Source organism: Labeo rohita, chromosome 15, assembly GCF_022985175.1.
Source record: "Labeo rohita strain BAU-BD-2019 chromosome 15, IGBB_LRoh.1.0, whole genome shotgun sequence".
Classification (NCBI taxonomy): domain Eukaryota; kingdom Metazoa; phylum Chordata; class Actinopteri; order Cypriniformes; family Cyprinidae; genus Labeo; species Labeo rohita.
Window position 1 is genome coordinate 32,830,491 of NC_066883.1, and position 15,884 is coordinate 32,846,374.

The 15,884-nt window shown below is 33.3% G+C and overlaps 1 protein-coding gene across 12 annotated transcripts in view; it reads left to right on the top strand.

Moving 5' to 3' along the window:
* robo2 (roundabout, axon guidance receptor, homolog 2 (Drosophila)) overlaps positions 1-15,884 on the top strand; it is a 489,160-nt gene that overhangs the window by 405,081 nt on the left and 68,195 nt on the right. For 8 of the 12 annotated variants that reach the window (XM_051129111.1, XM_051129121.1, XM_051129117.1 and 5 more), the window contains 4 exons: positions 614-625; positions 3,173-3,297; positions 6,071-6,242; positions 15,293-15,498. In XM_051129111.1, coding sequence (XP_050985068.1) covers positions 614-625; positions 3,173-3,297; positions 6,071-6,242; positions 15,293-15,498 — 515 coding nt within the window. The remainder of the gene's footprint in view (positions 1-613; positions 626-3,172; positions 3,298-6,070; positions 6,243-15,292; positions 15,499-15,884) is intronic. The other 4 variants (XM_051129113.1, XM_051129123.1, XM_051129115.1 and 1 more) reach the window with 1 other exon arrangement.

The window sequence follows — 15,884 nt, forward strand, 5'->3', positions numbered from 1 at the left end:
CTTCCAAAATGTTTGGATTTAGCCGTAAGAAACCTGATTCGCTGTCAAGGCAACCAGTAGTATGAACGCCCACCAGCAACCTCGTCGCCAGCCCCTGGCGACATGCAGGCGAGTCGCTGCTAATGTGAACGCAGCTTTAGTCATGGGGAAAAAAAGCTTGTCAATGAACATTTTTCGTCACAGTTTTCGTTGACGAAATTAACACTAGTTCAAACTACCATAGATCACTATATGGAGAACATTCCTGAATTTTTTTCCTCAAAAAACATAATTTCTTTACAACTGAAGAAAGACAGACATGAACATCTTGAGAAGGGGGTGAGTAAATTATCTGTACATTTTTGTTCTGGAAGTAAACTTCTCCTTTAAAGTCCACAAAACTGACTAAAATACATTGCGTTTCCTCTCTCCTCGCATCTCTGCTGTGGAATCTGTTTCCACCGACCAACACTGTGCTGAAATGAACTGAAAAAAAACAAACACATTGCCATTGTTCATTCTGAATTTGTTTTATTTTGTTCTTAATTCTTTTCTTCTTTGTTCGTCCTTTCTGTTTGTGTCTGTCTTTTGTCATCTTTTTGTTGTCTTCACTCCACCATTGTTGTGTCTTCAGCTCGCCCTGTTGGTAAGTACCCATCCCAGTCACTCCTTCATACTGCATGTATGCCTTCTGTGCTCCTTCCTCCTCTCCTGCTACACACACGCACATACAATGTGCTGGCTCGATTCTTCAACTAACTCTGTAGAGTTCAATACTTCCCGTTTCCGCTTTACTACTACTTCCCCTTCCCATCCTGATGAACTTGATAGATCTCAACTAAGGTAACAAAGTAGAGTTTTATCCTTTACTAACCCGTGGCTGTACTAACTAGTGACAGTACTGCGAAAAAAAGCTTACGTGTGTGCAGTTTGCTTAAAACTTGTGGCTTCTGCTTAATGGATGTAATTCAGCAGCCTTCCTAACACACACAGCCATCTGGGCGTACATTTGGTTAAGTTGAAAAACTTCAAAACGACGTGCTATAGCATTCCAAGAGGGTGTTCGATTAGTCATGTCAGGTTCTGTTTATTTTTCTGTCTGTGTGAGCATTTCGGAGAGAGCGTGCATGCTTTTTTCCTGTTGTTCTTGTGTGTGTTTACTTACAGCTCTCAGAAGTGTGTTTAGTCGTGAACTCTCTCCAGTACGAAGCAGATGTGCTCCATCATGAATTAAATATGGGAGCCGATCAGCTATTCTGCTTTTACAGGGCTTCGTTCTCCCAGCAGACGCTTCCCAATGAAAAGAGGACAGCATGTGTGTTATTCACACAACACACATGCATTAAAGAAAGTACCAGGGATGCAATCACAGTTTATTTATGACTAGCTTTGTTCTAGTCTTTAGTATCCTCTCTGGAACGGATAGACTTGGGATGTGTGTGTATGTGTGTTTTCCTCCCCTCCTGGCCAAAAAGGGCTTTAACACTCAACTGCACAATGAAGTTGAGCGTCCAAGTCATTAAACAATCACTTTGAGTGAGTGGCATGGGTAAATACCCATCTTTTATGCCCGCTCGCTCCGGTGCAGAAAAAAAAAACTCTGGAGTAGAATGAAACCGGGCCAATCTGTGATTTAAAGCCTTTGTGTTATGCCCAAACTCACAGAAGTGCCCGCGCCACCGTGCGCCCAGATTGGGAAGCCAGTAAATCTGCCACCATCTGTAACTTGCCTGAATGTGTCAGCCTTAGTCAAGTACAGCCTCACAAAAAAGGGATCAGCCACATAAATCACAAACACTTGCAGACTTCTCTTGTCCACAGTTGCCAGCTGCACAGACAGTAGAGGGGCTCATTTAGGGATCAAAATGGAGGGGGAGAGTGTTTTTCCGCGGTCAGACCTTTTCTTTTGTCGAAGGGTGTACCGTGAGTAATGGTTCCCCCGCTAAACGAACTCAACTGTTTGGAGTCCTGCATCTAGATTTATTGTTGTGGCTACAAGTATAAAACTAACACAGCGTCAGAATGTTCAAATTACGTGGTAGCTGTTGTTTTTGGTCCGACTCCTTGTGAACCTCATGACTGAAAATTATCAGTTTTTAACAGTAGTACATTCTATGTTTACTTTTGTTCGGTTAAAAATGATTGATTGTAGGGTCGCCGTCCAGAGTTGCTGGCAGAAGCGAATTGTTCTTTTATTTAGGTCAGCTAAAACATTTATTCCTCCATATAAAGACCTTTGCTCCATCCTTGAAACTCCCTAACTGTACGTTCTCCAGTGAGCGGTACCGTCTGCTATCGCATTTTATCTTCTCACAAGCTCCAGCTGCCATTTCCTGGCTTTGAAGACTCTGACAAACCTTTTTTAGACGATTGGTGCCCTAACCTTCTCATTAAGGAGAAAGTAACAATGACTCCATGTCGAGGGGAAAGTTTGGATCCCTGTTTCTGAATTCTGATGCCATTTTAAGGTCAGGTTAGACAGGGAAAGCAGGAAAGATGGTACTTTTAATTGGTTTATTTGAATGTGCTCTGCAGGAATGTTGGCTGAGTTTCTGTGCCGGGTGAGTTGAGAGGTTAAAAATACTTTGCTAAGTGTGACGCATAAGGCGGGAGAAAAATCTCACAGAACTTGACCCAAGTTGGCAGTTAGAATAGAGAATGATGTCCATTAAAATGCCAACAGCGATGCGATGTTTTCCAAGCTTGTTCAGCTTGTGACCTCTGCTTGTCTTCGGTGCGGGAATAGAAACTGTTTTGTGCACCTAGAGTTGTGCATTTAAGCCCACTTACAAAAGAACTGTCCACTCAAGTTCATGGCGTGGCGTCCACACTTAGCTTCCCCTCTCCGTGTGTCCTGACCGGAATGACCCACCCCTCCCTCTGGTGTTGTGACCGCAGCACGGCTGTGTCTGAAAGCTGCCGTCATTCATTCGGTACCGCCCCACCTGGATGAATGGCTTCCTGTGGTTGCTGTCGCTGTCCTTGCTGTTTGTGGCCAAAGCAAACAGATAATCCAAAAGGCCGAATGGTGTCGGAAACGGGCTGATGCATGGAAGCTCTGTCTCAGTGACCTCGGCAGTCAATGCCTGTGGATGCCTGATGTTCCCACTGACTGCCAGAGATCGGTGTGTACGTGTCGGTGTGTGTTTGTGTCTAAGGGTATGGTGTAAAGTCAATGTCTTTGGTTCTTTAGCTGCACCTCAGTTCGTGATCAGGCCGCGGGATCAGATTGTGGCGCAGGGACGGACCGCCAGTTTTCCCTGTGAGACCAAAGGGAACCCGCAGCCGGCGGTCTTCTGGCAGAAAGAAGGAAGTCAGGTAAGAGCATATCTTTCTGTCTTTAACCTACTCTTATTTTAGGCTAGTGGTTAGACGGGTGAACAAATCCCTTAGACATATTTTGAAGAAGGGATATGTAGGGATATCTATCTCAGTTGAGGTCAAAAGTTTACATCCCCCTTTCAGAATCTGCAAAATGTTAATTATTGTAGAGGGGTCATACAAAATGCATGTTATTGTTTATTTAGCATGGACCGGAATAAGATATTTCACATAAAAGATGTTTACATATAGTCCACAAGAGAAAATAGTTGAATTTAAAAAAATGACCTCGTTTAAAAGTTTACATGCCCTTGATTCTTAATACTGTGTTGTTACCTCAATGTTTTTTTGTTTAGTGATAGTTGTTCATGAGTCCCTTGTTTGTCCTGAACAGTTAAACTGCCCACTGTTCTTCAGAAAAATCCTTCAGGTCGCGCAAATTCTTTGGTTTTTCAACATTTTTTTGTATTTGAACACTTTCCAACAATGGCTGTATGATTTTGAGATCCATCTTTCCACACTGAGGACAACTAAGGGACTCATATGCAACTATTACAGAAGGTTCAAATGCTCACTGATGCTCCTAAAGGAAAAAACATGCATTAAAAGCTGGGGGGTGAAAACTTTTTGAATTTGAAGAACAGGGTACATTTAACTTATTTTGTCTCCTGGAAAACATGCAACTATCTTCTGTAGCCTCTGCAAGGCAGTACTAAATAAAAAAATATGATATTTAGGCAAAATAAGAAAAATGTACACATCTCCATTCTGTTCAAAAGTTTTCACCCTCTGGCTTTTTCCTTCAGGAGCATCAGTGAGCATTTGAACCTTCTGTAATAGTTGCATGTGAGTTGCTCAGTTGTCCTCAGTGTGAAAAGACGGATCTCAAAATCATACAGTCATTGTTGGAAAGTGTTCAAATACAAAAAAAAAATGCTGGAAAACCAAAGAATTCATGGGACCTGAAGGATTTTTCTGAAGAACAGCAGCCAGTTTAGCTGTTCAGGACAAACAAGGGACTCATAAACAATTATCACTAAACAAAAAAAAACATAGCTGTGGATCATTTAGGTAACAACACAGTATTAAGAATCAAGGGGATGTAAACTTTTGAACAGGGTCATTTTTAGAAATTCTTGTGGACTATATGTAAACATCTTGTAAGTGCAATATCTTATTCAGGTCAGTACTAAATAAACAATACCATGCATTTGTATGATCCCTCTTATTTTGGTTAAATAATTAACATTTTGCAGATTCTGCAAAGGGGGGTGTAAACTTTTGACCTCAACTATATATCTAGGGATGGGTCACCTAGCATCCACCCAAAAGACCTTAGTAATAGCAAATCTGGCAACCACCTGGAACCATCCCAGATAGCACACGTACATCTGCAAGATGTATGTTAAAGATCACTTGATCTGGAAACATCTGCTGTATACAAACATTTGACAGACGTCTGTAAGATGTCAGTTTTACATACATTTTAAATCATAAACATCTTAAAGACATCTAATAGACGTCTATTTGACATCTGATTGTAAACATCCTATAGACATATTGCAGATGAGCAAACACTCTAAAAAAATATGTCTTGCAGATGTAAATGCAGATGTCAAATGACATCTCCGAGATGTACGTGTGCTATCAGGGATGAGTTCGGTCCTAGAGAGCCGTAGTCCTGCAGTGTTTAGCTCCAACCCTAATCAAACACACCTGAACAAGCTTATCAATGTCTTCAGGATTACTAAGGCTATAGACAGGCGAGGGTTTTTTTTTTTTAGGGTTGGAGCTGAACTCCAACTTTGAACAAGCTAGCACTGTAGCTTCAACATTGCAAGCAAGTTAAACATTACTATAAAAGGAGAAAAAGCCGGAGGATTTGATACTTAATCCCAATATTAAATGCAATATAACACTTTCTATTACATTTTCGTTCCTACGGTTCCTCTCTTAAGTAAGATATGAAGGTATTTGTTAAAAGGCAAAATTAAAGCAGTTATTGAGTCATTAGCGCTGAGAGAAGCCTCTCAGTCACACTTGAGGATAATGGACCCAACATCTATCATGTGTGAGAGGCTAATTAAAAAAAGAGCGAAAGAAAGAAAGAAAAAAACATCATTTGGAGCATAATTTGGAGCATTAAAGTCATTAGGTGTAATTGAATCCGGCTAATGCCTTTCGGTTTCTGACGGTCAGCTATGAGGACTCAGAAATCAAAAGAGAGCGAGAGAAAATGAAAGGAAGAGTGGAGAGATCTCAAGGATATAAAATCTGAGGTAAATGCGAGGGCTCGGTCAATGACGGGCCATTAATGAACCCAGCTTGTTATCTGCCGTAATTAGCCAACCGGCTAAACCGGCCGCTGGTGGCGAATTAGCTTCGAATCACCTGGCCTCCTCCCTTTCCAGCAGATTTCATTTCATCGAATACAACAGTCATGTCAGACAGAGTGAGTAAACAACGCAGCCCAAAGCAATTACTGGAGTCATTTGGACACAATGGATACACACAGTGAGAGATGCACACACAGGCAGGGTTAGCATACTGGTTAGCGAAAGCTTTATCTGCGGCGAGCCATTGTGTTGTGCAATTTAAACCCAACCTGCCATAATTCCTTTCAGACTTTTAATAGCTGATAAAACAGATAACAATTTACCCCCTCTAATGCGAAAAATGTCTTCCCTTGTGTGTTTATATTCGAAGAACGGTGGTTTCAGGTGGCGAAATGCTCTTCACAGTTTTCTTGTTTGTTTACTTGTTTGTGTAGAACCTCCTGTTTCCAAATCAACCGCAGCAGCCCAACAGTCGTTTCTCGGTGTCGCCCAGCGGAGATCTGACCATCACGGCGGTCCAGCGGGCAGACGCGGGATACTATATCTGCCAGGCCTTGACAGTGGCGGGCAGCATCCTGGCCAAAGCACAGCTTGAGGTCACAGACGGTAAGCACTGGGGTGGATCAGAGCACAACAGAGCTTTGGGGATTGTGAATGGATTCTTATCTAGCTGGTGTTTTGGTCTGTTTCTTTGTTTTTGGATTCAGGATGTTTTTTTGGTTTTTTTTTTTTCAGTTCAGTTTTCTTCTAAAAGATACTCATTTTTATTATTACTTTTTTTTATTTTACACATTTATTTCATATAGATAAATTTGTTTTGTAAAAAAATAAAATAATAAAAATATATATTAAACATAAATAATAAAAAAAAAAAAACACACATTGTGGAAGGTTTCAAAAGTCCTCGAAAAATATTTAGAAATATAGAAAAAAATTGGAATAAAAAATGCAAATAACAAACCTATCCAACCCACCACCCATTTTCTGCTAATAATTTTTTTTTTATTATTATTTTTCAGTGTTTTATACTTCATTAAATTATATATTTCATTATATTCAGTTGTTACATTTGTTTATCAAAATAATAAAGATAAAGAAAAATAAAATAAAGAAAAAGAATAAATAAAAAATAATTAGAATTTATATTTTACAACGTTTTGTCATTTTGCAAATCAAATTAATATTGTTATATTTATCAAAATAATAAAATAATAATATAAATACATTAAATATAATTAATAATAAAAAATAAACCATTCTGAAAGATTTCAAACATTCCTCACTCCTTCCACCATTTTTATTTTTTTTATATTTAAATATTTTGAAATATAAGAAAATATTTCTCCCATTTTAATTTTTTCTTTTTTCATATTTGAGTTGTTTTTAAAATAGTCCTGATTAATTATACATTTTAATTAATTGAAATAATTAGAATTAAATAGCATTTTATTTCATATTGTACAATATGTTCTAGAATTTATCATATTGTTTTAATATTGTTAGATTTGTTTAGCTAAAATAATAAATAATAAAATAATAAAAAAAATTGAAATATTAAATAGATATAATAATAATAATAATAATAATAAAAACTTTAAAAATCCCCCATTCCTTCCACTCATGTCTTTCCTCTAAAAAATATTTAGAAATAAAAGAAACTTTTAAAATAAAAAAATGCAAATGACAAACCTATCCAACTCACCACCCATTTTTTTGCTAATAATTTTTCTTTTTTCATTATTCAGTTATTTTCAAAACAGTCCTGATTAATTATAAATGATTTTAATATTATCAAATTTGTTTATCAAAATAATAAAATAATTAAAATATAAATATATTAAATTTAAATAATAATAATAAAAATTCAACATTTTGGAGGGTTTCAAAAGTCCTCCGTTCTTTCCACCCATGTTTTTTTTTCCCAAAATATTTAGAAATATAAGAAAAATAATAAATAAAAAAAATAATTAGAATTAATTTTTTACAGTGTTTTATAATTTTACAAATTGCATTAATTTTGTTAAATTTAATAATTAAAAGGTTTAAAAATTTCTCCATTCCTTGCACCCGTTTTTTTCTCAAACTATTAGAAATATAATCAAATATTTCACCCATTTTTTGCTAATAATTTTTCTTATTTCATTATTCAGTTATTTTCAAAAGAAATTATACATTTGAATTAATTGAAATAATTAGAATTAAATAGCTTTTTTTATTTTATACTTTGCAATATGTTATAGAATTTTACAAAATGTTTAAATATTGTTACATTTTGTTTAGCAAAATACTAAAATTTAAAAATATATATATATATAAATTAAATATAAATAATAATAAAAAATAAAACATTTCAAAAGGTTTCAAAAGTCCCTCATTCCTTCCACCAATGTTTTTTTATGATTGCTAAAATACTTTTTGATTTAGATTTTTACATTTGCACTTGACTTTTGTTAAGCCTCTATTTTCATTATTTCGCTCTCTATCACTGGCTGTCGTTCTCTTTTCACCACCCTTTCATTTTCGCTCATTCATATGTCAGCCTCCACTTTTCACACCCGACACAAACGAAGGCCTCAATATCCCCATACAAAAGTACTGGCAGAAAGATAAATGTCATAAGAAAACCACTCGTGTTGCCGCCGGATCCACATTAAGAGCTGAATTGGAACGTGGCCTTGAGCTCTCCCGCGCCGCATTGATTCTGCCTCGCCGTGTGCGATGAATAGCGAGCCTGACGACCCTGAATTCTGCTCGCGTTTGAATATTACAGGAGCACGTCTCTGTGAACTTCTCTTGACAGGAGGAAAACTTCATTTCAGCTCGAGAAGGGAGTGAAAACAGCCGTCCTTGAAAACTTCAGATACTGATGAAGGAAAAATTACTTTGGCAACAAAGCATGTTTTGAGTTGTGTAAGAGAGATTTTTTTTAAGGAAAAACTAGCAAGAAGTCAGTTTGTATGAACTTCTCAACTACATCTTCAGTCTAACAGCAATATGTAATTATTTTAAAAGGTGACGACTGTTACGCTTGACTGCAAAGCATATGAATTAAACGATCTTGTCTCGGAAACCGCGTACAACCTAGACTGCCGTAAACGGCTTTTACTCAGAAAGGAGTATGTTGTGGAGGATGACAGCAAAGAGGGATGACAGTAACGAAAGAGGAAGAGGGTCACGGCCACACCTGCGCCGGAGGAAGAGCGTGATTTAGTGGCTGTTGAGGTGGCGGAGAGAGCTGGACAGGTTCAAGGAGAGATTTGATGAAAAATGACTGCTGCCAGACGGCACCGAGGCCTTCACGCTGTCCGAAAACTGTCCCGTCAGATGAACAGCACTCCATCATGTCACGCCAACACACCCATCATAAGACTTTTTAGACGTTTTATTACACTCACACACAAACCAGAATGCCTAATCTTTTTTCAATTAAGAAGTAGCCAAATTGTTTAGTTAATTAGTTAGTTAGTCAGTTAGTTACTCACATTTATATTGGTTTCATTTATTTCTTTTTATTTTGTGGAGTACTAGTACAAATTTACTTGTTTTGTAAAAATGTATTTATTTGTTTATTTATTTATTTATAGATTTATTTAAATCAAAATGCAAATAAAAAATATTTTAAATTTGCTTTCTAATTTTTTTTGACAGTTTTTTTTATTTATTTATTTAGTCACATTTATATGGATTTTATTTCTATTTTATTTTTATAATATTTAATAAAAATATGCATTTACTTACATCCATATTTATTTATTTATTTATTTTGTTACATTTATATGGATTTTTTTTATGTTGTTTGTTTTTTATAATATTTTATAAAAATATTTGTTTGTTTATCAAAACCAAAATGTTTTGATAAAATGTTTTGACAGGAATTTTTTGTTTTTTATTTATTTATTTATTTAGTCACATTTATATGGATTTTACTTCTACTTTATTTTTATAATATTTAATAAAAATATGCATTTACTTGGTTCCATATTTATTTTATGTAGTTACATTCATAAGGATTTTTTATTTTGTTTTTTGTTTTTGTTTTTGTTTTTTTTATAATATTTTATAAAAAATATTTGTTTGTTTGTTTGTTTATCAAAACCAAAATGTTTTGACAGGAATTTATTTTGTTTGTTTTATTTATTTATTTAGTCACATTTATATGGATTTTATTTCTATTTTATTTTTATAATATTTAATAAAAATATGCATTTACTTAGTTTCATATTTATTTATTTATTAATTTATCAGTCAAAACCCTTGTAAATACAAATTTAAAAATCCTTTAAATTTACTTTCTAAAATGTTTTGACAGGAAAAAAGGGTGTGTTTATTTATTTATTTATTTTAGTCACATTTATATGGGTTTTGTTTTTATTTTATTCTTATAATATTTTTTTAAATGTGCATTCACTTAGTCATATTTATTTATTTATTTATTTATTTATTTATTTATTTATTTATTTATTTTTATTTTATTTTTTTATAATATTTTATAAAATATTTGTTTGTTTATTTGTTTGTTTGTTTGTTTTCTTTATCAAAACCAAAATGTTCTGCCCGGATTTTTGGTTTTGTTTATTTATTTATTTAGTCACATTTATATGGATTTTATAATATTTTATTTAAAAAAAAACACATTTACTTAGTTACATTCTTATTTACTTATTTAGTTAGTTAGTTAGTTAGTTAAAACCCTTATAAATACAAATAAAAATCCTTTAAATTTACTTTCTAAAATGTTTTGACGGGAAAAAAAGTTTGGATTTTATTTAGTCACATTTATATGGCTTTTATTTTTATTTTATTTTTATAATGTTTTTAAAAATGTGCATTTGCTTAATTACATTTATTTAGTTAGTTACATTTATATGGATTTTATTTTTATTTTGTTTGTTTTTTATAATATTTTATAAAAATATTTATTTGTTTGTTTATCAAAACCAAAATGTTTTGATAAAATGTTTTGACAGGATTTTTTTTTGTTTTGTTTTGTTTTATTTATTTATTTATTTAGTCACATTTATATGGATTTTATTTCTATTTTATTTTCATAATATTTAATAAAAATATGCATTTACTTGGTACCATATTTATTTATGTATTTATTTATTTATTTATTTATGTAGTCACATTTATATGGATTTTATTTTGCTTTATAATATTTTAAAATATTTATTTTTGTTTGTTTGTTTATCAAAACCCTTGTAAATACAAATAAAAATCCTTTAAATATACTTGCTAAAATGTTTTGACAGGAAAATTTGTAGGGATTTATTTTTATTTTATTTAATAGACATTTAAATTTGCCCTAAAAGCAGAAAAACATTTATTATATTTTTTTTTTTTTTTTTTTTTTTTTTTTTTGTCATGTATTGATTTTGTTTTGTGTTTATTTATTTTATTGATTATTTAAAAATAAATTATTTTAATATATTTAAATTTAAATACTTTTTTATTCTACAGTACATTAGAAAATTATCATGAGGTTTTTCAAAAAAGAGATGCTAAAAAGAAGAGCCTACAACACTTCTGCAATTTTCCACGAAACCCATGAAAACTCTTGGAAACATCCCTGTACCGAACATTTTTAGCTGGCGTGAGATTGGGTCGATTTGAAACAACTGCGGTCTAGTCAAGTTCAAATGCAACAGTGCGACACTAAAGACTCATTCAGTACAGAGGATGCAGCTTTAATCCAAATACAGCCATTATGCTTCATCAGTCTCTATCTATCCGCACATGCATCTCTTGGGTTTACGCCGGCCTGATGGATGCGCCTTGCAAAGCACTCTGGGGTTTAACCTCGGTGCGGAGTAATCCACATTGATGAATTAGGATGGCAACTCTTCATCCCTGAGCCTAAATGAGGCATTCCGATGGAGATTTGGACAATATAAATACCATCCTTTATTCAGAGCGAGACAAATAGTAACGCAGCCGAGAATGGAAGAAGACTGCATCTCAAGCTGTATTTAAGGGTTAGAGGTGCACTCTGTAATTAGCACCCGCCGGCTTTTTGCTCATTAATTCACACCTGCTAATTAATGTGTCCTCAGAGGGGCAGGGGACAGGACACGGCTGTGATTATTGTATTATTATTAGTCGGACAAATAAATGGTTGGCGCATCTCAAGGGGCATTTGATGCCCATTTGTACATCAATTGTTGCTGCTTTAGAGTTCAATCATATTTATTTCATAAATGATTAACGCAACTTGAGCTGAATAGCGACACTATACTTTTGCCGCCTTTAAAGCTGCTTCCACTGAATCAGCACTGAACTGATCTGAGCTGAATAATGGCATTTATGTTCTGTATATCTAGCTGTTTTATACAGTAGTTAAACTGCCGTCACTTTGCAACATTCACACTGTTATTGAACTAAATTGAATCAGCACTGAACTATATTGAGCTGAATAATGATGCTCTTGTCTTTTTAGAGCTCCTAAACAGCTGAAATTGTGTTCGTTTCATAATTGAAGAATTTAATACTCTTATTTTCTTGGTTATTACTGTGAAGCTGCTTTAAAACAGCCTCTGTTGGATAAATCACAATATAAATGAATGCGATTTGACATCAGAACACATCGATAGGCCTGTGAGATGTAATCACACATAATTTATTTTTATGTACTTTTTATTATTTAAATATATTGATATACATTTTATTCAGATTTTAATATTTTCAATCATAATCATTTGAATTTTAATAATATACTTTTTTATTATTTATTATTTTTTATGATTTTACTTTATTATTTTATTGTATTTTTATACATATCAATTAATCATTTGAATTTTAATAATACACTTCTTTATTTTGGTTTATTTTATTTTATTTTATTTTATTTTATTTTATTTTATTTTATTTTATTTTATTATTTTTTATACACATCTGTAGGCCTCTGAGATGTAATCCCACATAATGTAATCATATCTATTTTTAATAATACACTTTTATTTTATTTTATTTATTTATTTATTTATTTATTTTTATACACATCCATAGGCCTGTGAGATGTAATCACACGTAATGTAATCATTTGAATTTTGATAATACACTTTATTTTTTTATTTTATTTTATTTTATTTTATTTTATTTTATTATTTTTTATACACATCTGTAGGCCTCTGAGATGTAATCCCACATAGTTTATTTTTATATACTTTTATTACATTTTATTACAATTAAATATTTTAATTTTATATACATTTTATTCATATTTTAATATTTTCAATTGTAATCATTTGAATTTTAACAATATGTGAATAACAGCAAATCAGACTACCAAAAAAAAGAAAAAAAGTCTTGTATCTCTGTATGATTCTGTCCCTTTGTTTATTTATTTCTTTGTTTATTTATTTTCCAATAACAATGCAGTGTTTTTACTTACAATTTTGCCATAATTATATTTGATCCATAGAATTTTCACAGTTTTTCCCCTACTGTAAGCAGTAAAAAAGTGTCTGCACAATGAGATGAAATTGGATGGAAATCTTTTCAAGGATACCCATCATTATGAACTGTGCAAAACAAAAAAATCAAACAATCTGTGCGCTGTAGGATGGTGGGTTCATGTTTTGAGAAGCAGTTTATGAGGGGACGTTCTCTTAACCAGCATGAGATATTTCCCCGACCGCACTGCCTCTGATAGTCGGATATATAGTAATGCATGAAATTGTACTCAAAGTCTGCTTCCTAAATGAAGGATCTCAAGTCGTAACTGGAAGCTACAAAACCACCTCACTGCCACATCAGTGAGCTAGAAAACCAAGACTCAGCGTTTCTCCCAGTTTTTCCCAGAATGCTTGGGGGGTAGACGCTGCCCTGTGGTACGACCACAAAATGTGCATATAACCCCGATACGTCCAGGAATAAGGCAATCATGGCTTCATCCTGCTTCCTGTGCCACACGGGACAAGGCCACAATCTTAATGTTTCCAGACACTTTAATGACGAACATGTTCACCGTCCTGTGCTAAAGCAACAAATGATGTAAGAAGGCCTGTTAGTGTCAAGATGTCATAATTTGTGGGGAATATATTAGTCTGGATAGACAAGCATTCTAATTGCGAACGATCTCCAACGTTTCCATTTCAGTAGGAGCCAAGGACTAGTTATGAGCACATGTGCACCAGACATGTTGAGTCACATAGGAAACGTTTCAGATCTGGCCTGTGGTGTCCCGGACATCTTCTCGCTCTCGCTTCCTAATTATTTCCTGTCTCCTCTCTGCTGTCTCTTGATCTGTTTGTATGCTGTCCAATAATAGTCTGTTTCAAGGAAGGCAGCGTCTCCTCAAAATATTGGATGAGAAATGAGAAATTTGTAGCTCAAAAATAAAACAATGCCAGTATTACAAAATGTAACTCTCATCTCTCTCGCCTCCCCTGAGCCCATTGAGTTTTAACAGACACCCTAAAGCCTGCGGTGAGTTTAGTGGGGGGTAATTGAGAATGAATGAGGGAAAGTCATGTGAGAGGAGGCAATGCCTCTATCGCGATGTGATTGGATATGACTGGTTATGATCGGCTGTGATTGGTTCATGCGATAAATCCCGCCTCTTGTGTTCGCGCATGTTCCATATTGGCTAATCAGTCTGAATGGACAATATAATGGCGTTAATTGGAAGACTAATTTAAAAAAAGTATGTAAAGAGTTTTTAGTGAGTAAATAACTTGGTGAAATTTAACATAAATCTCAGTATTTACCGTGGTTTGATGACTTATGATCTGAAAAATTCAAAAATAGTTAAAAGTTAACTATTGAAAAGAATAGCTGAACATAAAATAAAAAAATAATAAAAAAAAAAAATATTGTTTAAATTGTTACTGACTTGAGTTATTATTTTGGAATAAATGTAAAATGCTTAAAAACACTAAGTTGATAAGATTCAAATGTAACTTAATAAATAGAATGTTGATTACATTGTAAAAATATAACAGATTTTTTTTCTGATTTAATGTTTATTTAACCTAGAAAATGGGACTGGGACTGGGACATGAATTTACGTTTAATTTACATTACACAGTTTACATTACACAAAAACGATGATAAATGTGAAGCTGAAACTGTAGCTTTTTATATTATGAACATGAAGTGCAGTATTTATATTTAAGGTAATGAATTTAGCTTGATAATTAACACTGTTTTTCTTTGTATGTTGTTTAAAGAATAAACCTCAGTAAATTTTGTTAGATTTATGCCTAAAATTTAGAAAAAAGAACAAAAGAATTACCTTCTTTTTTTTTTTTAAGTTACACCTTGTAAATTTTGTAAGAATGCATACATTTTACAAAAAATAAAGTGATTTTTTTATTTTATTTTATTTTTTTTTTTTAGGTGTTGATAAATGTGAAACTTTTTTTATTGCTAACCTGCTTATATTATATTACTAATTCTACTTGAGGGGTAAAAAGACAAAAATAATATTTTAATATAAATAATATTTTAATTATAATATTTAAAAATAATTATTTTATTTTATTTTATTTTATTTTATTTTATTTTATTTTATTTTATTTTATTTTATTTTATTTTATTTTATTTTCAGTACATCACCAGAAAAGTATTTGAGTTGGGATGCCTCCCTGCTGAAACATTAGGAACTACATGTTGGTGTAATTCTTGTTCTTTCTTCTCTCTTCTCTCTTGTTTAGTGTTGACCGATCGTCCTCCACCCATCATCCGGCAGGGTCCCGCTAACCAGACTCTGGGTGTAGACAGCGTGGCTCTTCTGAGGTGTCATGCGTCTGGAGAACCAGTCCCAACCATCAGCTGGCTGAAGGATGGGGTCAGTCTGCTGGGCAAAGACGCTCGCATGTCCCTTCAGGACCTCGGCAGCCTGCAGATCAAGGGTTTGCGGGTGAGCAACACTTTTTTTCTTCTTCTTCTTTTTTTTTTTTTTTGGAATGCACCCATATGGAAAATTTGATACTAAATGAAATAAAATAAAATAAAAACTTTCATGACAGCTCTTTTTTATTTATTTGTTTATTTATATATATTTATTTTTTTGTACAAATTTGGCATTGAAAAAGAATATTTTAGAGGGGGACAGGGGACAACAAAGAACACGTTATCAACTTTCATTATCGACCAAATTGGACCAGTTTTTATTTTGGCCAACACTGATATAGTCACCAATATATCCTTAATATGAATCTCCTGATGTGTATCTGTCATTTTGTATTTCTAAGATCATTTGTGTGACTACCAGCTGTCAGAAACGTCTTCATCTAAGTGTGATGT